General features: G+C 50.4%; 1 protein-coding gene across 1 annotated transcript; it reads left to right on the top strand.

Annotated features, from left to right (window-relative positions):
• Positions 1–15,807: 15,807 nt before the first annotated feature.
• On the top strand, positions 15,808–27,118 carry HAS1 (hyaluronan synthase 1). The gene is made up of 5 exons (XM_066265248.1): positions 15,808–15,841; positions 19,459–20,166; positions 22,078–22,303; positions 22,904–23,036; positions 26,197–27,118. Exons 1-5 carry the CDS (start codon positions 15,833–15,835, stop codon positions 26,870–26,872), a joined length of 1,752 nt encoding a protein of 583 aa, XP_066121345.1. The 5' UTR covers positions 15,808–15,832; the 3' UTR covers positions 26,873–27,118.
• Positions 27,119–27,737: the final 619 nt, after the last annotated feature.

The raw sequence follows: 27,737 nt of genomic DNA, 5'->3' as shown, positions 1-27,737 counted from the left end.
CCTCTTTCAAGTGCTCAAACTGTGCAGCAAGTGGCTATTGTATTAGTCCAACTGCAGGAGCAGTACAGCCAGGCAGGGCAGAGTCAGACCTTCGCTGGTATTTTATAGCCTGAACTTTTGATTAACTTTGAGCAATTAACTTAAGTGCTCTAAGTCTCAGTTTCCTCATCTGCAAAAACAGTTGTGAAAACCTAACATAATTTAGAACATACTGTTTGATAATCACTCGCCCAGGCTTTACAGTACTAACCTATTTCACTATCACAACAAACGTTGGAGGAAGGTTGGTGCAAGGTTTAGAAAGGAGGATGAGCTCTTTGCAAGAGCCTGGCACGTGTTGTGAGAACCCAGTCTAAATCTCATACCCAGCACATATTTGGACTGTTGATTACTATCATGCTCTTCTTTAACCCCAGGAGTACTGGGCCCACCCAATGGATGGGGAAGAGCTTCCTATCTACCTGGTGAAGAAACCATAGAGACTAGAGCAGAAATGGAGGTCTCCTTCCTGCTCTGACTTCCGCTAGCACAAGAATGCACAAGACATAATACTTAATTACACACCTCTGTTAGCCCTCACTGATCCATTTTGCTCAACTTTGGAAACTAATCAAATATTAAGCCTGAACTCTCACCATGGCAGAGAAAAAGGGGCTTTCATGCTCCCAAAGAAAGAGGGGGAAGAATCCGAGATGGAGAAGTTGCATATGTTGTAGCCCCCAGACAGAGAGTCGTGGGAAGAAGGTCAGCTCATCGCTGCCTAATTCTGAGCCACTGAAACTGTCTGCCATCAATGCTCTGATACCCACTCTCTTCCTTCTTTGCTTTATAAAAATGGTGGTAAAATACACACGGTGTAGAATTTACCATTCTGACCACTGTAAATATATGATTCAGTGACACCGAGTCCATTCATGCTGTTGTGCAATCAACACCACCATCTGTCTCTAGAACTTTTTCATCCCCCCAAACAGTTCACTGTACTGACCACGCAGTAATCCCTGTGCCCCAGCCCTGGCAACCACGGTCTGCTTTCTGTCTGTGAGTTTGTCTATTGTGAACATTTCATCTAAGTGGAACTGAGGCAGGATTGTAAGAGGCTAGGGAAATTCCTGGGCAAGTGGAATGGGGAAACAGACACGATAATTAAATAAGGCCAAACAATTTGACCAATTTACAGGCAGCTAGTGAATCACCAGACCTTATCTTCCCTTCTTGTTCACCTCTGAGAACAAGTGGTGTCTACCTCTCCCCTCTTCCCAGAGAATAAACAGCTTAAATCACACCGGTCAGGGAGATAGAGGCAGAGACCCAATAATGCCATTGGTACCAGCCCAACCCAAGGACAGACGTAGTCAGGGGAACAACTAACAAAAACCCGATTAGAGGTAGCCAGACCCAAGATAAAGTAAAACAATGAAACTGACCAGAGAATGATCCCAAACTCCTCTATACGCTCATTTTGATGCATCTGCATATTAAAAACACATCTGGAAAGCTCGTGAATGTTCTGCTGGGGCCCTTTGCTGAGACTCTCAACCACAGAAAAGAAATAAAAAGCCTCAAAACAAAGAGCCAGTGTGGGCTCACTCTAGAGCACGTCCTTGCCCATTCTTGGGCATGAACTTTTTAACTTGTGTTCTTCTATTCTCTAATGGTCCCCATGAGACTTGCAACCAGGGGTGCAGAAGGCAGGAGCACCACGCCCTGGGCCAACCCTCGAACCCGTCTCCAAGGCCCCCTTTTCTCTGACTTCCCAGTGAGCCCTGCCTACTCTCTCACCTGTTGCTTCCTCTACCCTAAGTCCTTCCTTGTTTCACTCTCCCCAGCTTTAATAAATGTACTTTAAAAATCACCTGGACTCGTGTTGTAAAATCTTTCCTGCACAAAGTCAAGAACCCCTATAGGACCAGCCAACCTGAGGCAGACTGACTCTGGGTCCGGTCCTATCTGGTAACAAAATTATACAATATGTGACCTTTTGTGTCTGGGTTCTTTCATTATTCAAGTTCATCCACATCAGGGGTCGGGAAACTTTTTGGCTGAGAGAGCCATGAACGCCACATATTTTAAAATGTAATTCCATGAGTGCCATATAACGACCCGTGTACATTATGCATTATCCAATAAAAATTTGGTGTAGTCCCAGAGGACAGCTGTGATTGGCTCCAGCCATCTGCAACCATGAACATGAGTGGTAGGAAATGAATGGATTGTTATACATGAGAATGTTTTATATTTTTAACATTATTTTTCTTATTAAAGATTTGTCTGCGAACCAGATGCAGCCATCAAAAGAGCCACATCTGGCTCTCGAGCCATAGGTTCCCAACCCCTGATCCATATTGTACCAGTACTTCATTCTTTTTTTTTTTTTGCAAGAGAGAGAGAGACAGGCAGGGAGAGAAATGAGAAACATCAACTCATAGTTGCGGCACCTTAGTTATTCATTGATTGCTTTTCATATGTGCCTTGACCAGGGGACTCCAGCCAAGCCAGTCACCTTGGGCTTAAGCCAGAGACCATGGGTCATGTCTGTGATCCCATACTCAAGCTGGCGACCCCACACTCAAGCTGGTGAGCCCACTTTCAAGCCAGATGAGCCCGCACTCAAGCCGGCAACCTGAGGTTTTGAACCTGGGACCTCAGCATCCCAGGTCGATGCTCTATCCACTGCACCACCACTGGTCAGGAAATATTTCATTCTTTTTAATGGCTAAATAATATTCCATTCTGTGGATATATCACATTTTGTTTCTCCCCTCACCCATTGATGGACATTTTGGTTGTTTTCACTTTCTGGCTATTGTGAAGAAATCTGTTATAAAGTTTTCTGTGTGTAAGATTTTTTTCTATACACATTTTATCCAATATTCTCTCTTAGAGGGAAAGAACCTATCTTCTTGAGCTAAGTAATGTACCTGGTATGTGGCTTTCCTGTTAGCAATTATGGAAGAACCTGTGATTCATAAGGACTATATATTTGATCTTGATCCAGCTTCCTGGCACAGAGCTCCTAAAACCCTCAGAACTGCCTATAATGAGAGTGAGAAAGGAGTCTTTTGTTATATTAATGAGGACTTTGGGAAAGCACCAGAGGGGGCCTGACCTGTGGTGGCGCAGTGGATAAACCGTCAACCTGGAATGCTGAGGTCGCTAGTTCAAAACCCTGGGCTTTCTTGGTCAAGGCACATATGGGAGTTGATGCTTCCTGCTCCTTCCCTACTTCTCTCTCTCTCTTCTCTAAAAATTAATAAAATCTTTAAAAATAAATAAATGTTAAATGAAAGCACCAGAGGAACTAACACTGTGATTAGAGGGTTTGAACTTTCAGTCGCACCCCTGGACCTATGGGGAGGGAGGAGGGACTAGAAATTGCGTTCAATCACCAATGACTTAGTCATGGCTGTATAATAAAGCCTCCATAAAAAAGGGGTTGGGGGTTTAAAGAGCTTCCAGGTTGGGAAAAAAGACTTTCATGTGCCACCATGTCGGGCCCATAAGGACAGATGCTCTTTTGTTTGAGACCTGGCCCCATGTTTAGCTTCATTTGACTGTTGATTTGTAGCTTTTAATATCCTTTGTAATAAGTGAGTAATCTAGTGAGTAAATGGGTTTCCTGAGTTCCGTGAGTCATTCTACAGATTAATTGAACCCAAGGAGGGTGCTCTGGGAATCTCTGTTCTGCAGCTGATCAGTTAGGAGCACAGGGGACAACCTGGTCTTGCAGTGACGGCATCTGATGTGGGGATAGGGAGAGGGGCAGGTTAAACACTGAGCCCTTAACCTGTGTGAGCTGATGCTCCCTCTGGGGGGTTTGGGTCAGAACTGAGTTAAATTGTAGGACATCCAGCTGGTCCTGGGGAGTTGTTCGATGTGGGTGTGAGGAAGCCCCACATGTTAAAATTGGGGTCAGAACTGAACCATTGACCTCCCAACAGCCTCTCCCCACTCTCCGCATTGACCACGCCCCTTTTCACAGCAGCCATGATGTATTTTGCACAGAGTCTAAATCCCCAGTGGAGGAACTAAATTATAAACTTAAATCCATTTTAATCCATTTAATTCTAAATAGTTGCATGTGGCTAGTGGCCATGGGCTTGGCCAGGGGGGCTCTAGTGTAACCAAGGGTCTCCCTCTACGCCTCCCCCCGCCCCCTTCCCCACAACACCAAGCTGATTAAGGCTGTTCTGCATCTAGCTTGCTTCCCTGTTCTGGCCACAGAACCTGGCACACAAAACGAAGAAATGATTCTCTTCATGCTCTCACATTGGTCCTTGTAGTCCCCATTCTCTCTCTACTTTTGACCGATGTGTTTGTAAGACAGCCAGCGGCATTTATTTTTATTTTTATTTTTTGTATTTTTCCGAAGTGAGAAGCAGGGAGGCAGTCAGACAGACTCCTGCATGCGCCCGACTGGGATCCACCCGGCATGCCTACCAGGAGACGATGCTCTGCCCATCTGGGGCATTGCTCCATTGCAACCAGAGCCATTCTAGCACCTGAGATGGAGGCCATGGAACCATCCTCAGTGCCCGGGCCAACTTTGCTCTAGTGGAACCTTGGCTGCGGGAGGGGAAGAGAGAGACAGAGAGGAAGGAGAGGGGGAGGGGTAGAGAAGCAGATGGGCGTTTCTCCTGTGTGCCCTGGCTGGGAATCGAATCCGCGACTTCCACATGCCAGGCTGACACTCTACTGCTGAGCCAACCCGCCAGGGCCCAGCAGCATATTTTGAAAACGATTAAAACTTCAAAGAGACCTGTATGCCCTCAGCTCAGAATATCGGCAATCAACTCCACTGTGCAGCAGGCCACAGGGTGGTAGGAGCCAGGCAGTGAGAGTCAGGAGGGACCCTGGCTCCTGTTAGGCAGGCCCAGGCCTACAGTCACTTCCCCTTGCCAGCAGCGGGTACGTTCCTAGACCCCCTAGGCCTAGTGGATGCCTGAAACATGGAGAGTACTGAAGCCTATATATACTCTCATTTTTCCTATGTACACATACCTAAGATAAAGTTTAATTCATAAACGAGGCACGGTAAGGGGTTAACGTCTGATAATAATGTAGAACACTTATAACAATATACTGCCATAAGAGCTATGTGAATGGCTTTGGGACCATTATTAAGTAAAAGAAGGGTTACTTGGACACCAGCCACAGTGCATCTACTAATCCAGAGGGGCTGTTCAGTGACAAATGGGCAGGGGGCGTGAAGAGCAAGGGGTCGCTGGGCAAAGGGGCGGGTCACGTCCCTGGTGGGATGGAGCGGGATGGTGTGAGATTTCATCAAGCTCCTCAGGACTGTGTGGGAATGGAGAACTTAGCCATTGCTTATTTCTGAAATTTTCCACGTACTATTTTCAGACCCAGGTTGATTGGTTGACCGTGGGTAATGGAAACCACAGAAGGGGAAACTGGATAAGGGGTCAAGAGTTCCTGAACTTCCCCTTCTTCCCACAGCTCTGCTGTCTGGGCATCTGCAGGAGCCTTAGAAGCTTGGTCCCAGTCAGGATGCGAGCCACCACGAGGGGTAGGGAACTACCCCTCAGCTCTTGGCTGACTAAGCTGGAGTGTAGGGACCCAAACCCCTGACAGCAAGGGCTTTAGCTCTTTGACCTTCTGTCTTCTCACTTATAAATGGGTCTTTTTATTGTCATTCTTTTTTGTTGTTGTTGTTGATTTTTTTTTTTTAGAGAGAGACAAGAAAGGGCAGGGGGGGGGAGAGAGAAACTTCGATTTGTTGCTTCACTCATTCATGCATTCATCGGTTAACTCTTGAATGTGTCTTGATTGGAAATTGAGCCCACAACCTTGGCGTATCAGGATGACACTCTCACCAACTGAACTACCCAGCCAGGGCTAAATGGGTCTATTAACAGTCCCTCCTGTGGAGGAATTGTCTGCACAATGAAGAGAGACAGAGTACAGTCACACAGCTATTGATAAATGCTTCTGTATAGGGAGGACAATGAGCAAATCGTAACATGCATGACAGCAGAGGAATCTCACTGACATAATGTTGCGAGAAAGAAGCTAGACACCAAAAGTGATTCCATCTCCATGTCCTGTGAAAACGGGCATAACCGGTGCAGACTGGAGTTACAGCAGTGCTTATCCATGTGTGTGTGTGTTGCGTGTGTGTGTGTGTGTGTATGTGTAGGTGACTGGAAGGGGGCTATGTCCTGCTTCTTGATCTGGGTGCTGGTTACCCAGGTGTGTTAACCTTGTGAAAATTCACCGATGGGACATTTTATGATATGTACGATGTTCTGGGTATATGTTGTACCTCAGTCAAAATTTTACAGAAAGAAAGAAAAAGGAAGAGGGGTGGGAGAGAGAGATAATTGAAGGAGGGAGGGAGGATAGAAAGAAGGAAGAAGAAAGGAAGAGAGAAAGAACAGAGCCTCAGGGAAGAGGGGGCGGGAGCATTTTCCTGGCACAGGAGCGGTCAGTGGTGAGTTGCAGAATTTGCTGCAACTGAGTAGATGAGGTGGGGTGAGTTGACGCTGGCCGGGCTCAGTAGAGGCAGTGGATATCATTCCTCTTCCTTTCCCATCCCTGCCCCCATTCCACACATCCGGAGACAGAGGAAGGAGTCTGGGAGAAACACCAGCGCCACAGAGAGACATAGCTGGTTCCAAGCACAATGGTCACGGACCTGAAGTGCTTGGTCAGTGCCTGAGGCAGGCAGACTGCCACTGACAAACTCTCTCCACCGTCAGTATTATTATTTCCAGGCGCTGGAGATGGCCTCTGTCTCCCAACCCTCAGAGCACTGGGGACCATGATTTTGGGACTCTGACATGGTGGAGGCCCCATGTCTCCCTCCCCCCCACATACACCCATGGGAGCAACACCAGCGACGTGTTGAGATGTCTCGTACCAGCTCACAACGACACAGCTGTTAAAATTTTAGCAACTTTATGAGCCATTATGAGAAATCAATCATATAAAATTTAATTAAATAAGTGATATTAAAAACAAATGCGTGAAATTCTTAAAAACTCATCACTGCCTAGTTATTGTGCTCAGGTTGACAGCGAACAAAGGAAGCTCCAACAGACGTCTTCTTGGTCTCACTTTTGTATCTTCTGTCAATAGAAACAAAAATGCCAGCCAACATTCATGTTGGAACTACACTTGTTCACCAATGATGTGAGCCAAATAGGAGAGGATTTGTCATCTGATTTTGTGACATGATGATGGTGACAGAATTGATGTTGGATTTTATAGGAAATAGCACGTTGCCCTGGAACTTTCCTTGTATGGAATTTACAATTAAGAGTATTATGCCTGACCAGGCGGTGGCACAGTGATGAAGTGTCGACCTGGGACATTGAGGACCCAGGTTCAAAACCCCAAGGTCACTGGCTTGAATGTGGGCTCGCCAGTTTGAATGTGGGGTCGCTGGCTTGAGCATGGGATCATAGATATAACCCCATGGCCGCTGGCTTGAGTCCAAAGGTTGCTGGCTTGAAGCCCAAGACCACTGGCTTAAGCCAAGATCACTGGTTTGAGCAGGAGTCACTGGCTCAGCTGGAGCCCCCCTCAAGGCACATGTAGCAGTGTGTAGAGTGTTGGCCTGGGAAGCTGAGGACCTGGGTTTGAAACCCTGAGGTCACCAGCTTGAGTGTGGAATCATAGATGTTTTTTTCCATTGATTTTGAGAGAGAGGAAGGGAAGGAGGGAGGGGAGAGAGAGAGAGAGAAAGAGAAGCATCAACTCTTTGTTTCACTTAGTTGTGCACCCACTGATTGCTTCTCATACACGCCTTGGTGGGGGGGGGGGCTTGAACCAGCGACCTTGGGGTTGAGTTGGTGCCCTCAGGATTGAGCCGGCGACCCCGGGATTGAGCTGGGGACTTCGGTGCTCTAGAAGGACGCCCTATCCACTGCACCACCAGCCAGGGCATCAGTTTCCTCTTTTGAACCTCAGTTTTCTCTTCTTTAACACGGGAGCTGTAGTAACTACCTGAGGGCGATCTTTTGGTGAGAGATGATTAGTATGGAGTGGGCAGCCCGGGGCTTGTATATATCATAGCCGCCATCACCATTAGGGCTATTTCTACCCGTTAGGGACAGGCCTGGCTGTCCCTCTGCTCTCTCTGTCCTCTGCGATCTGGACCACAATGACAGGCTCTTCTTCTCAGATCTGTTTTCTGCTGTCCTCACAGTCTTCCTTCCTTGCTGCATCTCCCTCTAGCAATCAACAGATAGGGGAGTCATTCAGCTGATTTTCCTCCGAAATCCTTGGACCTTGGTTCTTGAACTTGCCAGATCTGTGTGCCAGAACGGGTGGGGTGAGAAGAATGAATAAGAGACTGAGCAAGTAAGAGAGAAAGAGAGACAGAGTGCTGTATTTGTTTGACACGTACGTGGGTCTGAATTTCTCTTTTCGTGTTCAATTTAAGTTGAACCAAATGAAATCGCTGATATTTGGTTGCTCTTGACCTGTAAAAATAGCAATTTCATATACAGTAGTTCAAACTCTGGGGCATTTGTTTAACTCACTTCTGGGGCCCTGAGCTCAGAGTCTGAACATATGGAAGTGGGGCCCAGGAATCTGTATTATTTATTTATTTATTTATTTATTTATTTATTTATTTTTGGTATTTTTTCTGAAGCTAGAAACAGGGAGAGACAGTCAGACAGACTCCCGCATGTGCCCGACCGGGACCCACCCGGCACGCCCACCAGGGGGCGACGCTCTGCCCACCAGGGAGCGATGCTCTGCCCCTCCGGGGTGTCGCTCTGCCGCGACCAGAGCCACTCTAGTACCTGGGGCAGACGCCAAGGAGCCATCCCCAGCGCCTGGGCCATCTTTGCTCCAATGGAGCCTCGGCTGCGGGAGGGGAAGAGAGAGACAGAGAGGAAGGAGAGGAGGAGGGGTGGAGAAGCAGATGGGCGCTTCTCCTGTGTGCCCTGGCCCGGAATCGAACCTGGGACCTCTGCGCGCCAGGCCGACGCTCTACCACTGAGCCAACCGGCCAGGGCCAGGAATCTGTATTTTTAACAAGTGCAGCCAGATGACTGGGATGCTTTTGTGCCTGCAGACTCACTGCAGAACACTCGGGAATGAAGACCAGAGCAGGGGCGGGGAGCGAGCTCTGGCTGTGGCTCCCGGTCACCTTCCTTGTCTCTCTGAGCTCCAATTTTGACATTTGGAAGCCGATCTCATCTCAGGGATCAGGGGGGCAGTGTCAGCCGGGACGAGGTCTGGGTTGAAACCCACAGCCTGGTGCTGGCAACAGACAGACAGACAGACAGAACACTGTGACAGCATTCGTTCGTCTTCTACCTCATTTTGATTGGACCACGGGACTGTGGTGACTGCAGCACTGACCACAGGGGTGGCCTCCCAGCTTCTCTGACTTCCTCTCTGCGTAGCCGGCAGGGGCGTCCCCTCGATGGCTCACCAGCTACGCTGCGCTCTGTCTGCTCCCCAAACTCTTCTGAGCTTCCTCTATGCCAAGTGCCCCGAAATGGCCCCAGGTGAGAGGGCCTTTTTGCCCCAGCCCTGTGACAAGAGGAAGCAGGGGGCCCGGGGACCCAGTGGGTGGCTGGCAGGGTCCCAGCCACACGTTTCTGTGCCTGTGCCTGCAGTGGTGGGCCCACCTGCCTGGAGGTGGAGGGGAAGCTACCCCAGGGCAGGGAGGGGGCTTGCCTGAGACCACCAGCCTTGGAACTCAGGAGCCTACAACTCCAGAGCTTGGGCTCCTCCCAGCCCCCTCCTGGCTGGCTCCACAGACCAAAGCTGAGGTGGGCAGGGTGGGTGACAGGTCCCCCATTGTCATTGGAGTCGGCCATGGGGACCTGGAGCTGCTGCTGGCTGAGGAACAGTTAACACCGAAAGTCCCAGGGGGCCGGGCAGGTGCTCTCTCCTCATCTGAAGGGCGACCCTGCGAGAAACACTTTGGGATAGTCCCATTTCACAGATGATAAAAGAGAGGCTTGGGAATAAAACGGTGGTGAGCGCATGGTGCAATATGCAGGTCGTGTGTCTGTTATAGAGTTATACGCTTGAAACCTATACAGCTTTGTTAATCAATGTCACCCCAATAAGTTCAATTTAAAAAAGAGAGAAAAGACTCTGGTTCCTTGCCAAGAACATGCGAGTGACTGGCTCCTCCTCATCCCTCAGCACCCACCTTCACATCCATCTTCTGACTCAGACTGTTGTGTGCCTCCCAGGGAGGCTTCTCAGGCCCTGGTCTGTGGTGAGGTCCGACCCAGGGCGCAAGGTGAGCCACGGAACTTCAGCAAGGGACTAGGGGAGGCACAGAGCCAAAGCCTGTGTGCAAGCAAAGCCGGGGTCTTGCAAAATTTTCTGTCAGAATTCAGAAGGTGATGGACTCCAGAGGCCACGGGCCAGGCATCCTCCTCCGCACGCGGGAGTCAGATCCCAGATGCCTCCCCCCTCAGACCCGGGAGTCCGGACCCCTGGCCCCTGGCCTCTCCCCCCTCAGATACGGGAGTCCAGGCCCCCAGCAGCCCCTTCCTCAGACCCAGGGGACAGCAGCGCCAGGTGAGAAAGTCACTAAGGGCCCTGGTCGGGTGGCTCAGTGGATAGAGTGTCAGCCCGGTGTATGGACTTCCAGGGTTCGATTCCTGACCGGGGCACACAAGAGAAGCGACCTTCTGCTTCTCACCCCCTCCCTTACCCCCTTCTCTCTCTTTCCCCCTCCGTAGCAATGGTTCGAGAGTCTGCCGGGCACTGAGGATAGCTTGGTTGATTTGAGCATCTGCCCCAGACATGGGTTGCCGGGTCATCCCGGTTGGGGCACATGTAGGAGTCTGTCCCTCTTACTTAAAAAATAAAAAAGAAAAAAAGAAAAAAGGTCACTAAGGAGGAGGGGCCGGGGATCCGGACTCCCGGGTCTGAGGGAGGAGGCATCTGGGATCTGACTCCCGCATGCGGAGGAGGATGCCTGGCCCGTGGCCTCTGGAGTCCATCACCTTCTGAGTTCTGACAGAAAATTTTGCAAGACCCCGGCTTCGCTTGCACACAGGCTTTGGCTCTGTGCCTCCCCTAGTCCCTTGCTGAAGTTCCGTGGCTCACCTTGATCCTGGGTCGGACCTCACCACAGACCAGGGCCTGAGAAGCCTCCCTGGGAGGCACACAACAGTCTGAGTCAGAAAACCGCTCTCTCCGGGCCTCAGTTTCCCTCTTTGGAACATGAGACCACTCCCGTCTTGCTTCCCTTGGAGAGGACAGAGCCGGGAACAAGGAAGTCTCTCTCTCTTCCCCTGGCTCTTTCTGTCTCTGTCTCTCTCTCGGGAAAGGACAGGAGCAATGGAAGAAGCCAGGTAGAAGTGTCCTCAGCATCCTGGGCAGACAGACCTCTCCCTTCCTCCCAGCCCAGGGGTCCCACAGCTCTCTCCAGAGGCAGAAGGTGGGTGTACCATCATTGCTGCCTCCCTCCCTCCTTCCCTCCCAGGATTCTGGCGGAATCTTGGAGGCGTAGGTGTTTTCCCGAACGTGGGCGTGTGGGAGGAACGGCCTGTGTGACTCCAGCCCGGCCAGAGCTCCGAGTTCCGGGAATCCAGGAGGAGGCCAGCTTCCAGATTTGGGATCTTTGCGCGTCGGGGGATGCCTGGCGCAGGGTCCCACCTCCCTGGGAGCTCCTCACACCCTCCCTCCAGGACTGGCCACTCGGAGGGGTGAACACTGGGATGCTGGCTGGGGTGGAGGTGGGGGGGGGCTCCCAGCTGCTGGGCTCTCTCCCTCCCACTCTGCTTTCCGTCCTATCTGTCCGCCCTCTTCCCCATCCTACCCTCTTTCTCCCTCCTCCTCCTCCTCCCTTTTCCCCCTCCCCCTCCCTCCTTGTTTGCTTTTTCTCTTTCTTTCCCCCTCCCCAGCTACCATTCTGACATCATTTATTCATTCGACACATGCGCACTGAGCACCTACTATGCACCAGGCAGCAGTGTCGACCTGCGGAGACAGCCATGAACAAACAGGTGGAGACTGCTGCCTGGGTGAAGCCGGCATGCTAACCAGGGACAGGCCCATTATAAAAAACGATTTAAAAAAATGAGGAAATTATAATTAATGTAGGAAGGTGACAAATGCCACAGAAATAAGAGAGAGCAGAGGAGGGTAGAGGGGATCAAGAGTCCCGGGTGGGGTAGGGTTCATATTAAATGAGATGGTTTGGTAAGCCAGTACCCCTCTTCCGTTCCCTCCCTTTCTCTCTCTCCTGTCTCTCAGTCTCTGCATTGTATCTCTGGAGGACACCCTGCAGAGAAATCACTTGCCTGGACTCAGCATTTAAAACAAAACACACCCTCAAGTTACTTCCCTGGGCTCCTTGCTCTCCCTAATTCCTCCTGAGGCAAGTAGTCATTAAGACAATAAAGGAGGTCCCTGAAATGGTGCAGATGGAATTAGCACAGCTCCAGTGAACGGCTGGGGCGGCCGCCATGTCTGCCGTCTGTCTTGTGTCTCCTTGCTCCTCGGTGTCACGCTGGCTCCTCCCGTCCCACAGCTTCTGGGCTCAGACTCGGAGCTCACTCTAGCCCAGAGAGTCTAGCCCTGCTGTGACTCACCACCCAGACACCCTGGTCCAATGTCCCCGGGCTGTCCATTCCGTGTTGTCCCTCACAGGTGCCAGAGCTGCTGCTGCCCCTACTTGCTCACAGCCCTCCCATGGCTCCCCAGTGCCCCTGGGATGATGTTCTAGCTTCTGAATCTGGCATTCAAAAACTTGCAGGGGGTGGACCTTGCTACTCCCACACATACCCTTCATGCCTCCACATCAGTCTGGTTGCACTTTCCTGACTGGCCAGGACATTCCTTGACTTGGATGCCCTTTCTGCTCCACCGTTCAACCCCTACCCGTATCCCTGCCCTTACTCGGCAAACTCCTCCAGCACATCACCTTCTCCAGGAAGCCCTCCCTGACTCTCCGGCAGGGTTGGTGCATCCTCGAACTGGTCTGTGGCCCTCTGTTTACACAGCTGGCCCTCCACCAGACTGGCATCTTCTCAAGGGCTGAGCACAGGCTTGAGTCATCTCTGTGCCCGGCATCGCCCAGCTGGGAGAGCCCCACCAGCCAGCAGTGCAAGAGATGTCCCTACAATGAACAAATGTTCTTCCCACTGCCTTTTCCCCATGCCTGCCTTATCACCTCCCCACTCTTCTCTCTTCTGTCCTGGTGGTCTATAAACCACACTGAGGTTTTCTGACAATAACTGAAATCTTGGGAGGGCCAGTGTGGACCCAGAGCAGGGATTGGAGATCAGCCCCATTGGAATGGGGGGTTCTGGGAGAGATGGCTGTTAGTGAGGGGAGAAGGAGGTAGTCCCACCACTACCAGTCCCTGCCTGCTGTGGGAGGGCCCAGTGTCCTCTGTCCAAGTCTTCCAGCTCTGTCTTCTCCTAGCCTTGGCCATCTCTTTCTGCAAAGAATTCTGGGAACCTGGACTCCTGGGTCTGAGGGAGGAGGAGGGGCCAGGGACCTGGACTCCCAGGTCTGAGGGAAGAGAGGTGGGAGCCTGGACTCCTAGACCCTAGAAGAGGACACAACTGGGGTTTCCAGTCCTGGTTCCTCCTTCCTCATCCACACTCTGGTTTTAGAAACATCTGGTTTTATACAGCTGCTCCACCCGTGCAGGGTGGGGTGGGGGCTGGATAGTCAAATGCCCAGCTTCTGAGTGGAGCCTGGACTGCCCCTCAGCCTCACCCCGGATTAGAGGAAGTACCCTCCCCTTCTACTCTGGGCTCAGCTCCCGCTGGAGGACCCATCATCCTGATACAGCCAGACACTAGGCGGTGGCCCTGGCTCCTGGCAACCGTGTGTCAGCACAGGCCTGCTTCGATCTGGCGGGGAGGGCGTGGTTCCCCTTGCTTGAGCCCAGAACTGGCCTCCTTCCTTCCCCCTGACAGCCAGGCTCCAGCAGAGGCCCAACCTGGTGCTGGCTCTGCACACTCTGCCTCTCCAGGGAAACCCAGGGAGCGAGGGCTTGGCATCTTGCAGGGGATTGCTCCAGAAAGGAAGACTTAGAGACAGAAAAACAGAGAGAAACAGTGAAAGTGAGTGAGTGAGGGAGGGAGAGAGAGAGAGAGAGAGATGGAGAGAGAGATGGAGCCTCAGAAAGAGATACACAGAGATGCAGAGAGGCCGAGGGAGAATAGAGATCAAGATAGATAGAATGAAGGATAAATAAAGGCAGGGAAAGGAGAAAGAGGCAGTCACTGAGAAGAACAGAGAGAACCAAAAACTGAGACACAGAAGAAAAAAAAAGACATAGGGATAGTTATCCAGAGAGAAGAAGAAGAAAAAGAAAAAAAATATATAGAGAGAGACAAAGGCAGAGGAATTGAAGGGGAGAGAGAAAGAGAGACAATAAATGAGAAAGTCAGGGAGAGCCACTTGGAAAGAAAAGCACAGAATAAGAACATCAGAGAGACTGAGAGCCAGAAATGTAAGACAGACACAAACCCAGAGTAAGCAGGGAGAGAGAGAGGGAGAAAACAGACAGAATGCACAGAGAAAGTGAACCAGACAGACAGATGGACAGAGAAACAGAGACGCACAGAGAGAGAAGCTCTGGCCAGGTAACTCAGCTGCTTAGAGCTTGTCCTGACATACCAGGCTTGTGGGTTTGATGTCCCACCGGAGCACAAACACGAATCAACCAATGAATGCATAAAAAGTAGAACAAATAAATGATACTTTTTTCTCTCTGTTTCTCTCTCTCTCTCTCCCTTCCTTCCTTTCTCTAAAATCAATCAATCAATAAAAATTTTAAAAGAGAGAGAAAGGAGGAGGAGATGGGAAGGTACAGGGATAAAAAGTCAATGTCAGACACAGGGAGAGAGACAGCTGTGGAGGGAGACAGACATGATCATTTCATAGTTAGAGGAGAAGACAGGAAGAATTAGATATAGAAATTTATTTTTTTAAATCATGGAGAGAAGAGCATGAACACAATGACATTTATCACCGAGCCTTCTGGTCCTGAAGGGCTGGGGACTCAGATGCCCCAGCGCCTCCAGTGCCACCTTGAGGCTGACTCAGTTTCCCCGCCAACTCCCAGGGGGAGCTGACCAACAACTCTGAGATGACCTCCCAACCCCCTGGAGAGACAAATCTGAGGGCCCCAGCTCCTCCCCAGCCCCTGGCCCATATGCACGTCCACGCGCACACGTAGACCCGCCAGTTTTGCGCTGAACCGACAGACATTCACTCACCGCTCCAGCTGCAGCCAGCGGTGCCTCACCAGCCAGCACATACACAGTCACACCCACAACTACGCACGTGTGTTCGTTTCATTCAATCTGCCAGTTCCCGGGGACAAGTCCCTGGGGGGCCCAACCCAGACCGGATTCTGGGGCTACAGGGAAGGGACAGTGTGTGTGTGTTTGTGTGTGTGGGGGTTGCCGTTCCGGGTGAGAAGGTGGGAGGCAAGGAGAGCTGGGGATGTGGGGAGGAGAGAGCAGTGGGAAAAAAAGAAAGGGATGAAGAGAAATACAGAAAGGAAGGGGGACAGAGAGAGATGGGGAGAAACACCGAGTAGAGGAGAAGAGAGAGATGAGAAAAATAGAGGGGAGGGGTGTGATGGGGGAGACCTAGGAGAAGAGGGGAGGGTGGGGAAGGTGGGGGACTGGGAAGGGACGCCCGTCTGGGCCCAGGGGGTGGGGAGTAATGGCGGGAAGCGGGTGGAGCTGCCGGTGGCCGTGACCTCAGAGCCTCTAGTCCAGCTCAGCCCTGACGTCAGCCTCTCTTCTCGCCCCCGCCCGCGCTGGTCTTCAAATGACCCCCCCAAGCTCTCTGGCCACAGAGAAACTCCGAGAGCAGCAGGAGAGGAGAGAGCCCAGCCGAACTCACAGCAATGAGACAGGTGTGTGCATGAGAGTGTGTGTGAGTGTGACCTCGTGTGTGGGGAAATCGCGGATGTTAGAGATTTCATGTAAGAGCTGAGGTGTGTCTGTGCCTAGTGTGGGGTCCAGTCTGTGTGCGCATGTGGCCATCTCTCCTCTTTGTAGGTGACATGTCCATGTTCATGTTCCTATAAATCCGTGAATGCCTGTGTGCTGAAAAGGAGGGAGGAGAGGGAACAAATGGGGAGGGGTATTTGCTTGACACTTGGGTCTGAATTTCTTGTGTTCAATTTAAGTTGAACCAAATGAAATTGCCAATATTCGGTCACTCCTGATCTGTAAAAAGAGCAATTTCTCATGGTTCATACTCCACTGTTACCAGTATTTCTGTCCTGTTGTTCCAGACTCGTGGGTGGGCATCTCCTTTCTGTGGAGAAGCTATGTCCCCAAGTTCACTGCGTGGCTGTGAGTGGGGGGATCTCAGGATCACTAAATTCTGCCTTAGAACAGGTATCCGGTTCATGTTCTAGGACATGAGTGTTTTCCTATGTGGGCACACTCTGTGTGAACACTTGTCATGTGCAAGTACATGCGTGAGGTGCGTGTCCAAGGCCAATACGTGTGTTTTCGTGCGTTTGGTTGGGGTTAAAGCCCTGTGACGTCCACTCATCTGGGTGGTTTCCAGCATGAATTTGGCCACCCCCTGAAACTCAGGCAGGGCTCCGTTTGGGGCAAAGGGACAGAGTGTGAGGATTCCAGAAGAAATAATAATAATTGTCAATATTGAGCAATTACTTGCACCGGGCTAAGAGCTCCACCTTAGTCCTGTCCTGTAGAAACAGAATGTGAACTACATGTATGATTTAAAGATTTCTAGTTAGCTACACTAAAAAAAAAAAAAAAAAAAAGTAAAAAAACCCAAAACAGGTGAAATTAATTTTAGTATTTTTTTTTTAGATTTTACTTATTCATTTTTAGAGAGAGACGAGAGAGAGGGGGAGAGAAAGAGAGAGAGAAAGAGAATGTGGGGGAGGAACAGGAAGCATCAACTCCTATATGTGCCTTAACCGGACAAGCCCAGGGTTTCGAACCTGTGACCTCAGCGTTCCAGGCTGACGCTTTATCCACTGCATCACCACAGGTCAGACATTAGTAATATATTTTATTAACCCAATGTATCAAGGGTTGGCAAACTTTGTCTGTACCGGCCAGATAGTTATTATTTGAGGCTTTACTGTCCATACGTACTCCTTTGCAACTAAACTTTGGTCTAGTGTGAAATCAGCCGTGGACAATATATACAGACAAGCATGGTGTGTGCCAACAACACTTGATTTAAGGACACTGGAATCTGGCCTGATCAGGCAGTGGCACAGTGGATAGAGCGTCAGACTGGGACATGGAGGATCCAGGTTTGAAACCCCAAGGTTGCCAGCTTGAGTGCGAGCTCATCTGGTTTGAGCAAAGCTCACCAGCTTGAGCCCAAGGTCGCTGGCTTGAACAAGGGGTCACTTGCTCTGCTGTAGCCCCCAGGTCAAGGCACATATGAGAAAGCAATCAATGAACAACTAAGGTGCTGCAATGAAGAATTGATGCTTCTCATTTCTCTTCCTTCCTGTCCGTCTGTCCCTCTCTCTCTCTTTCTGTCTCTGACGCACACACACACACACACACACACACACACACAAAATAAGGACACTGAAATTTGAACTTCATATAATCTTCGTGTGTCATAAAATATTATTCCTCTTTTGACTTTTTCCAACCATTTAAAAACGTAAACATAAGTGTCAGCTTGTGGGCCACAGTAACAAAGGCGCAGGCATTGGGCCACTGATACATAGTGTGCCATCTATCAAAATATTATCTAGTATGTAATCAATACAAAAATATAAATGAGATATTTTACTTTCTTTTCTTCATACTCAGGCTTCAAAATCCAGATATGTAACACATCGGATACAGATGCTATATTTTCAATGGAAAAACTTCAATTTCGTAAAACTTACAGCTGAAAAAAGATCACAGATCCTACTTGTTCCAAGCACACTTAAGAGCTTTCCAAAAACTAAACTGAGGGTCATTGTTTAAATTTATATTAGTTTAAATTAAAGAAAATGAAAAATTAAGTTCCTTAGTCATACTGGCTTCATTTCAAGAGCTCAGAAGCTCCATATGGTTGGTGAGTCCTGTTTGGACAGCACAGCTCTATATCTTAATGGTTCATTTAAGTCATAATAAACCCACGAGGTGGGGGACTGGTGACATAGGAGGCAGTTTAGCATACAGGAGGACAGTGGAGCCAGGCTGCCCAGGGACTTTGGGCAAGAGAATATGGCTCTCTGTGCCTCAGTTTTTTCCTCTGTAGCAGGAGAGAGTAACAGTACCTACCCTAGAGAAGTGCTTGGCACATGGAACGGGCTAATCCCCCATTTTGCAGCCAATAAAACAGGTGCACCCCTCCCCTCTGATTCTGGGCTCTTGCTGCCTCTCATACTGGGCACCTGGCCCTATCAGGGAAGGTGGGGGCGGGGCTGGTGAAGAAGGAGAACGAGACCATGCCTTTGGGAAGTCAGGGAAACCTCCACCTATGAGCTTTCTGACCTTGACCAACCCAGTCCTAGCTCACCCGTCCTCGGTTTTGCCAGCTATATGGTGGCAGTCGACATTACCTTGTCCTGCAGGGCTCTCCAGAGAAGAGGAGTAAACCTATAAGGTTGTGTGTCAGTGACTGGATTCTCACGGTTCAAATCCCCGCTCCTCTGCTTTCCAGGCATGCCCACGGGCAGGTTGCTGCACCTGTGGGACTCATTTGTAAAATGGGGCTGATAATTGTCCTTGTTTTGAGGGTCCAAATAAGTTAGTTCCTAAAAAAGACTTAGAGCAGCCCCTGGCACATTACCATATTGTACTGTTGTCTTAAATGTACAGTATATTATTAGTTAGTCTCAGCACTAAGGGGCCTTTAGTGATTGTGAATCATTATTTTATGTGCCACCAAGAAAGGGGGGAATCCCTATTAATTAAACTGTGTCACTCCCCTGAGAGTAACCCTCATGAATTTAAGAGCTGTTAAAAATGTGGGAAAAAAATGCATTAGCCTGACCAGGCGGTGGCGCAATGGATACAGCGTCGGACTGGGATGCCAAGGACCCAGGTTCAAGACCTCGAGGTCGCCAGCTTGAGCACGGGTTCATCTGGTTTGAGCAAAAGCTCACCAGCTTGAACCCAAGGTCGCTGGCTCGAGCAAGGGGTTACTCCGTCTGCTGAAGACCCGCGGTCAAGGCACATATGAGAAAGCAATCAATGAACAACTAAGGTGTCGCAATGTGCAACGAAAAACTAATGATTGATGCTTCCCATCTCTCTGTCCCTGTCTGTCTGTCCCTGTCTATCCCTCTTTCTGACTCTCTCTGTCTCTGTAAAAAAAAAAAAAAAAAAAAAAGCATCAGCATCAATGTAAGCGGGCTTTCAGCTTTGATAACTTTGCAACAATTATTTTAACTAATGAAGATAATGCAATACTCGGGATTTTCTTTTACAAAAAGGGGATGTTACCACTGGCTTGGGGAAAAGCCAGGAGGTCTTCCCTTCCGGCAATGACCCTTTCCCCCTGTTCTTCCCCCTCTGTTTTCAGCAGGATGTGCCCAAGGCCCTCCCCTCTGCCCGCCACTGCTCGGGCCTGGCCCGGAGGGCGCTGACCATTGCCTTCGCGCTGCTCATTTTGGGCCTCATCACCTGGGCCTACGCTGCAGGCGTGCCGCTGGCCTCCGATCGCTATGGCCTCCTGGCCTTCGGTCTCTACGGGGCCTTCCTCTCCGCGCACCTGGTGGCGCAGAGCCTGTTCGCGTACCTGGAGCACCGGCGGGTGGCGGCGGCCGCGCGGCGGGCGGCCGCACGGGGGCCCCTGGACGCGGCCACCGCGCGCAGCGTGGCGCTGACCATCTCGGCGTACCAGGAGGACCCCGAGTACTTGCGCCAGTGCCTGGCGTCCGCCCGCGCCCTGCTGTACCCGCGCGCGCGGCTGCGCGTCCTGATGGTGGTGGACGGCAACCGCCCCGAGGACCTCTACATGGTCGACATGTTCCGCGAGATCTTCGCCGACGAGGACCCCGCCACCTACGTGTGGGACGGCAACTACCACCAGCCGTGGGAACCTGCGGCGGCGGGCGCGGTGGGCGCGGGCGCCTACCGGGAGGTGGAGGCCGAGGACCCTGGACGGCTGGCGGTGGAGGCGCTGGTGAGGACGCGCAGGTGCGTGTGCGTGGCGCAGCGCTGGGGCGGCAAGCGCGAGGTTATGTACACTGCCTTCAAGGCGCTCGGCGACTCGGTGGACTACGTGCAGGTGAGTGGAAGGCGTCTCCCACAGCCGTGGCCCTAACACCTGACTCCCCCTTCCCTGGGGCCTTGGTTCAGTGTAGATTACAACGAACCTCTTCCTTCCTTTCTTTATTCATCAATTCAGCGTAGAAATGCTTTACTTATCCATTTATCCAATAAGAGATCATTGATTCCGTTATTTATCCATCCAATATAGAGATGCCTTCCTTTCTGCATCCAGTGTAGAAATTCTTTCCTTCACGCATTCATTCATGCATCCATCTATCCATCTGATTATTTGTTCATTTATTCATTAAATTTAGAGATTCCTCCATTCTCTTCATTCAGTGTTGCTATTCTCTAGTTCGTTTTTCCATCCATTTACCTATCTATTCAATATAGATTAATTTGTACATTAGTCATTCACTCCTTCATTCAGTGTAGCGATTCACCCATTAATGTGTTGCGTTAGTTTTCTATTGCTGCATAACAAATGATCACACATTTTGGAACTTGAAACAAAACACATTTATTATCTCATAGTTTCCATGGGTCAGGAGTCTGGGCAGAGCTAAACTAGATTCTCTGTTCAGGATATCATCAGGCTGCAATTATGGGTCTTATCTGAGGCACGGCGGCCTCTGCCAAGCTTACGTAGTTGTGGGAAGAAGAACTCCTTTATATCCGTGGCCCTAAACTCACGGTGGTTTCCCTTTTCCAGAGGAGCAACAGAAAGTCTTGGACTTCTAGACCCACTTTTATAGGGCTCACCTGATTAGGTCAGGGCCCACCCTTTGATTAATTAACAGTCAAGAAATTAGGGACTTCAATTACTTTGCAAAACCCTTTCATCATTGCCATGTAAGGTTCTATAACCATGGGAGTTACATCCCATCACTTTTGCCATATTCTATTGGTTAAAAAAAAGTGACCAGGCAGAGAAAGATCTCACTTATATGTGGAATCTAATGAGCACAATAAACTGAGGAACGAAATAGAAACAGAGGCATGGACACAGGGAACAGATGGACAGCTGTCAGAGGGAAGGGGAGGAGGGGATGGGATAAAAGAAAGTGAAGGGATTAGCAAAAAATAAAAAAATAAAATAAATATATATTATATATATGACACATAGATGCAGAGAACAGGGTAGCAATAGCCAGAGGGAGAGAGGGTAGAGGTAGCAGGAGTGGGGCAAAGAGGGGGGATGGGAGTGGAAAGACACTTTGTATGGGGCATGGGGGGCACGATGCTGTGGGTAGAGGCTGTTATATAGAGTGGGACACTTGAAACCATGGCAACACAATACATTAAAAATAAAAATTTAGGCCCTGGACTGTTGGCTCTGTAGTAGAGTGTCAGTGCAGCGTGTGGAAGTCCCGGGTTCGATTCCTGACCAGGGCACACAGGAGAAGCGCCCATCTGCTTCTCCACCCTTCCCCCTCCCCTTTCCTTCCTCTCTGTCTCTCTCTTCCCCTCCTGCAGCCAAGGCTCCATTGGAGCAAAGTTGGCAGGGTGATGAGGATGGCTCCATGGCCTCTGCCTCAGGTCCTAGAATGTCTCCAGTTGCAACAGAGCAACACTCCAGATGGGCAGAGCATCGCCCCCTGGTGGGCATGCCGGGTGGATCCTGGTGGGGCACATGCAGGAATCTGTCTCTCTGCCTCCCTGCTTCTCACTTCAGAAAAATACAAAAATAAAATAAATAAAAAATTAAAAAATTAAACTTAAATAAAACCAAGAAAGTTACAGGTCTTGCATGGTCTTGGGAGGGTAGGGGTTAAAATGTGATTAGACATTGTAGATTACTAAAAATTCAAGGCTATGCTCAAATTGGCTGCAGAGCGTCCCCTGCTCTGCACCCATTGGTGCCCTCCCCTCAAGGGCCAGCTCTCTTCAGGGATCTAGCCTGATCCTGGCTCTGTCAACCCTACAGGTCTGTGATTCAGACACGAGGCTGGACCCTCTGGCACTGTTGGAGTTGGTACGGGTGCTGGATGAGGATCCCCGTGTCGGGGCTGTTGGCGGGGATGTGCGCATCCTTAACCCCCTGGACTCCTGGGTCAGCTTCTTAAGCAGCCTGCGGTACTGGGTAGCCTTCAATGTGGAGCGGGCTTGTCAGAGCTACTTCCACTGTGTGTCCTGCATCAGCGGTCCTCTAGGTGAGCAGCAGTTGGGCTTGGGAGGGATGTGGGTGGGGTGGACAGGGTGAAGGGGTGCTGGAACAGGTTGAGGATGTGATTGAGATTGTGGACAAAGATGGGGCTGGGGCAGGAATTGGGGACAGGGATAAGATAGGAAGTTGGAGGTGGGGATGGTGTTTGGTGTTGGGAATGGGTTGAAGAAAGTGTGTGGGTGAGGACTGGGCTTGAGGGAGGGTTTGGGGAAGGGGATGAAATGGGTTTGGAATGAAGGTCATGGTTAGGGCCAGGTTTGGGGTTGGAGATGGGTTCTGAATGAGGATGAGAACGAGAGTGCAGGGGTAGGTAAGGCTGAGAACAGATCTGGGATTGGGGGTGGGGCTGGTGTGGGTTTGCTGTCAAAGTTGATCTGGATCAGGGACAGGATCGGGGCAAGTTGGGGATGGATGTGGGGTTGAGAACAGGATTGGGAATGGACTTGTGATTGGCAGTAGGGCTGGGAATGGGATGGAAATGGTTAAGAACAGGGTTGGAATTAGAGACAAATTGGGGTTTAAGCTCAGAGTGGGGACGGTGTTGGCAACAGCAGAGGGTGACACTCTTGTACCCACTCCAACCCAGGTCTCTACAGAAACAACCTGTTGCAGCAGTTTCTTGAGGCCTGGTACAACCAGAAGTTCCTGGGAACCCACTGTACCTTTGGGGATGACAGGCACCTCACCAACCGCATGCTCAGCATGGGCTATGCCACCAAGTAAGTTGAGGGGGGGGGCAGGTGGTCAAGTGTGCATGGAGGCCAAAGAGTATCCCAACAAACATGTGTTTGTACATGTGTGTGTTGGGAATTCGCCGAACCCCAAATAACTTGCAGGACAATGGATCTTCCCATGGTGACAGAGAGAGAGGAAGAGACAGACTGTAAGAGGCAGAGGTAGCATTTGCATTCAACCATGTGACTCAATGGAATGTACCAAGTGAGGCACAGTGAGGATGGGGAGTCCCAACTAGAAGATACAGGAGATGGGTAGGATGGCTCTATGTGGAGAGCACAGGTTACCATGGTAGCATAAGTACTCTCAGTGAGGCAGGAATGGAAAGAGACAGAGAGAAGAGGCTCTAACCTCGTGAGAGAGCAAGGGAGAAGAATTAAATGATGGGGAGGAGAGTGCCTAAACTAGTAAGTGCTTCAGGAAGAAGAGATGTCATTCCACGAGACTCAGGGGAGTATGGGCTAGAGCAGAAGTTCAGGGGAAAGTGATTTCTACAAAGCTAGTCCCAGTGGAAGGGTCAGAAAGAACCCAGGGTAAGCCAAACCCCTGCATTCACTCACTCAACAGATAGTAAGTGCCTACAACGTTCTAAGCTCTGGGGATGCAGCAGCTAACAAAAGAGACACAGCGTCATGCTTACATTGACTGGGGAGACAGACAATAAATAAGAATAGTGTAGAACATACAGTGCGGTAGTGATGATATATGCTATGGAGATAAAGCCAGGAAGGGGGGGATAGGAACTTTAAGGGTAGGAATGAGCCTGACCAGGCGGTGGCGCAGTGGATAGAGCGTTGGACTGGAATGCGGAAGACCCAGGTTCGAGACCCTGAGCTCGCCAGCTTGAGCGTGGGCTTACCTGACTTGAGCAAGGGGTTACTATGTCTGCTGAAGGCCCATGGTCAAGGCACATATGAGAAAGCAATCAATGAACAACTAAAGTGTCGCAATGAAAAATTGATGATTGATGCTTCTCATCTCTCTCCATTCCAGTCTATCTGTCCCTATCTATCCCTCTCTCTGACTCTCTGCCTCTGTAAAAAAAAAAAAAAAAAAAAAAAAAAAGAGGGTAGGAATGAAATGCTAAATGGGGTGCCAGAGGAAAGATAGGGATGGAGGTTGAAAATGGTGCCCATGGAGCAGTAACAAGGGAGAGGGTGTCAGGAGAGGAGGGCAGAGTGAGCGGGGGAGCAGGGAAGGGTCAATGTAAGAACTTTGACCTAAAATGAGGGAGGGTTTTCAGCAGAGGGGTGACATGTTGTTGCAACAGGGCCCCTTTGGCAGCTGGGTTTTTTTGTTCATTTGATTTTTTAGCGAGAGAGACAGATAAGGAAGGGGGAGAGATGACAAGCATCAATTCATTACGGCACCTTAGTTGTTCATTGACTGCTTTCTCATATGTGCCTTGACTGGGGACCTCCAGCTGAGCCAGTGACCCCTTGCTCAAGCCAGTGACTTTGGGCTTTAAGCCAGCGACCTTTGGGTTCAAACCAGTGACCATGAGGTCATGCCTATGATCCCATGCTCAAGCTGGCGACCCTGCAATCAAGCTGGTGAGCCCATGCTAAAGCTGGATGAGCCTGCGCTCAAGCGAGCGACTTTGGGGTTTCGAACCTGGGTCCTCAGTGCCCCAGGCTGAAACTCTATCCACTGTGCCATTGCCTGGTCAGGCTGGCAGCTGTTTTGAGTACAGACTGCAGGGGGAATGGGGTTAAGTCAGGAGGCCACTGAGGATGCCAAGTGAAACAGGGGAAGGAGACTGGACATGGTTAAGTAATGCCCAAGGGGATAGAATAGTTTGACCCCTCCTAACAGACTGACTGCTGGTGGACACCTCATAACATTTCATAAAACGTGTGTGGGTGTGGCTGGAAACTTGGTAGGGATTGATTAGTGATGTCTACCAAGGCCACAGGAAGGGATGTTGATGGTTCTGTTGAGAAGCTGTAACATGGGCTATTCCCTGTAGGAACGATGCTTGGCTTGTTCCTCACCATAGGGCCTGCCAATAACAGTAAGTGCAAGAGTATTTGTAATAGATTAGTGACAGTAATAGTGTCAGTGACTGTAATGAGATTAGTAATGGCAATAATAGTACTATTAGTCATTGTAAAAACAGTTGTATATAGTAGCTAACATTTATTGAGCAAGTACTACATACTGGTTGTAGGCACTGGGCATTGAATCCTCACAATTAGGCAGGAACCATTATTAACCCCATTTTAATTTATTTATTGATATTGGAGAGAGAGAGAGAGAGAGAGAGGGAGGGAGGGAGGAAGGGAGGGACAGACAGAAACATGGAGCTGTTCCTGTATGTGCCCTGAGGATTGAACTGGCAACCTCCGTGCATCAGAATGATGCTGCAACCAACCAAACTATCTGGCCAGGACTTAACCCTATTTTAAGTATACTGTTCACAAAAATTAGGAGGTATTTCAAAATGAATATGAAGTGATAAAAAAGGGAACATTTGATTTGTGTGTGTGTGTGTGTGTGTGACAGGGACAGAGAGAGAGAGGGACAGATAGGGACAGACAGACAGGAAGGGAGATGAGAAGCATCAGTTCTTCATTGCAGCACCTTAGTTAATCATTGATTGCTTTCTCTTATGTGCCTTGACGGGGGTGGGGGGATTGGGGGTGGGAGTGGGGGTGGGGGGTGGCTGCAGCAGACCCAGTGGCTTCCTTGCTGAAGCCAGTGACCTTGGGCTCAAGCTGGTGAGCCCATGCTAAAGCCAGATGAGCCTGCGCTCAAGAGAGCGACCTCAGGGTTTCAAACCTGGTTCCTCCATGTCCCAATTCAATGCTCTATCCACTGCACCTCCACCTGGTCAGGCTGATTGATTTTTTTTTCCCTAAGAACATCAGAAAAGCAAAGGACAAGTCAAAGAAAGTTGTTTGATTATGCAAATGAGATGCAAAACCAGCTTTTATTTCATTGGTGAAAAGGCACTATACAAAAGGCTGCAAGTACTGGAGTATCTGCACATTCCCTGATCCCCCAATTTTTGTGAGCAGTATAGAACATGGAGGCTTAGAGAGGTTGCCCACTCGCCCCAGGCAGTAGCCATTTCTGGCTCCAGATTCCTGTCCCCAAGGAAAGCCACGCTGATGTCTCCTTCCTTCCCTCTCACTCGTCCAGGTACACCTCCCGGTCCCGCTGCTACTCGGAGACACCGTCGTCCTTCTTGCGCTGGCTGAGCCAGCAGACGCGCTGGTCCAAATCATACTTCCGTGAGTGGCTTTATAATGCGCTGTGGTGGCACCGGCACCACGCGTGGATGACCTATGAGGCAGTGGTCTCGGGACTCTTCCCCTTCTTCGTGGCCGCCACGGTGCTGCGGCTCTTCTACGCCGGCCGGCCATGGGCACTGCTGTGGGTGCTGCTGTGTGTGCAGGGCGTGGCACTGGCCAAGGCGGCCTTCGCGGCCTGGCTGCGGGGCTGCGCACGCATGCTGCTGCTCTCACTCTACGCGCCCCTCTACATGGGGGGCCTCCTGCCGGCCAAATTCCTGGCCCTGGCCACTATGAACCAGAGTGGCTGGGGCACCTCCGGCCGGAGGAAGCTGGCTGCCAACTATGTGCCCGTGCTGCCCCTGGCCCTCTGGGCGCTGTTGCTGCTGGGCGGCCTGGTGCGCAGCGTGGTGCAGGAGGCCCGGGCCGATTGGAGCGGCCCCTCCAGGGCGGCGGAGGCCTACCACCTGGCCGCCGGGGCTGGCGCCTACGTGGGGTACTGGGTGCTCATGCTCTCACTCTACTGGGTGGGTGTGCGGAGGCTCTGCCGGAGGCGGGCTGGGGGCTACCGTGTCCAGGTGTGAGTCCAGGTACGCCAGTGCTAACCCACGAGTATTCAGGGGAGTCAAGAAGAGACCTACCAGGCCCCAGGAGCCACGAACTTGCGGAGTGACTGACTTCTCTGGGCCTCAGTTTCCCTCCTCTATGAAGTGAGGGGCTCAACCCAAGATTCTTCAGCCTGGACTGTTTTGGGGCTGGGACTTCAGGGTCTCTGGGGAGGGGTATTTATTGATCAGGGTGTGGATTTTTAGGGGCAAAGGTAAAAGGGGTCCCCCACCTTCTCCTTGCTCTTATTTAATCTCCATTTGTACTGTGTGATTAGGATATAATAAAGAATTTTATTTATTTTCTTCCAAGCCTCTCCCTTCACTTTTTTTTCTTTTAAATGGAGGGGGCTGTGTGGTTGAGAACTGGGGACTACTGACTTCAGGATTCCAGCCGTTTAAAACTAGACAGGATACCTCCTTCCTCAGAGCCTCAATTCCCTTGAGGGAAAACAGGAATATTAATCCTATGGGTCAGGGTTGTTGTGAGATGGAATATCTCAACTCCTCATTTATAGTTACAGAGCACCCACTACATGCTAACATTGGTATGTATTGTGGATGGGTGTGGCGAACCAGCGTGACTAGTAATTCCAGGTCCTGAGTGGGAACGGTGCAGAATTAAAAAAATTCGCTTAAAGAATAAAAGAATGACCTGACCAGGCAGTGGAGCAGTGGATAGAGCGTCTGACTGGGATGCAGAGGACCCAGGTTCAAGACCCCGAGGTCGCCAGCTTGAGTGCAGGCTCATCTGGTTTGAGGAAAAGCCCACCAGCTTGAATCCAAGATCGCTGGCTCCAGCAAGGGGTTACTCGGTCTGCTGAAGGCCCCCGGTCAAGGCACA

The sequence above is a fragment of the Saccopteryx bilineata genome, chromosome 3 (assembly GCF_036850765.1).
Source record: "Saccopteryx bilineata isolate mSacBil1 chromosome 3, mSacBil1_pri_phased_curated, whole genome shotgun sequence".
Classification (NCBI taxonomy): domain Eukaryota; kingdom Metazoa; phylum Chordata; class Mammalia; order Chiroptera; family Emballonuridae; genus Saccopteryx; species Saccopteryx bilineata.
This window is presented reverse-complemented; position numbering and strand designations above follow the sequence as displayed.

What these genes read in the sequence shown, in the direction of transcription:
- HAS1 (XM_066265248.1), top strand. An exon ending in ACTCGGTGGACTACGTGCAG is followed by an intron (nt 20,167 to 22,077) that starts GTGAGTGGAAGG and finishes TCAACCCTACAG; the next exon opens with GTCTGTGATTCAGACACGAG. An exon ending in CTGCATCAGCGGTCCTCTAG is followed by an intron (nt 22,304 to 22,903) that starts GTGAGCAGCAGT and finishes ACTCCAACCCAG; the next exon opens with GTCTCTACAGAAACAACCTG.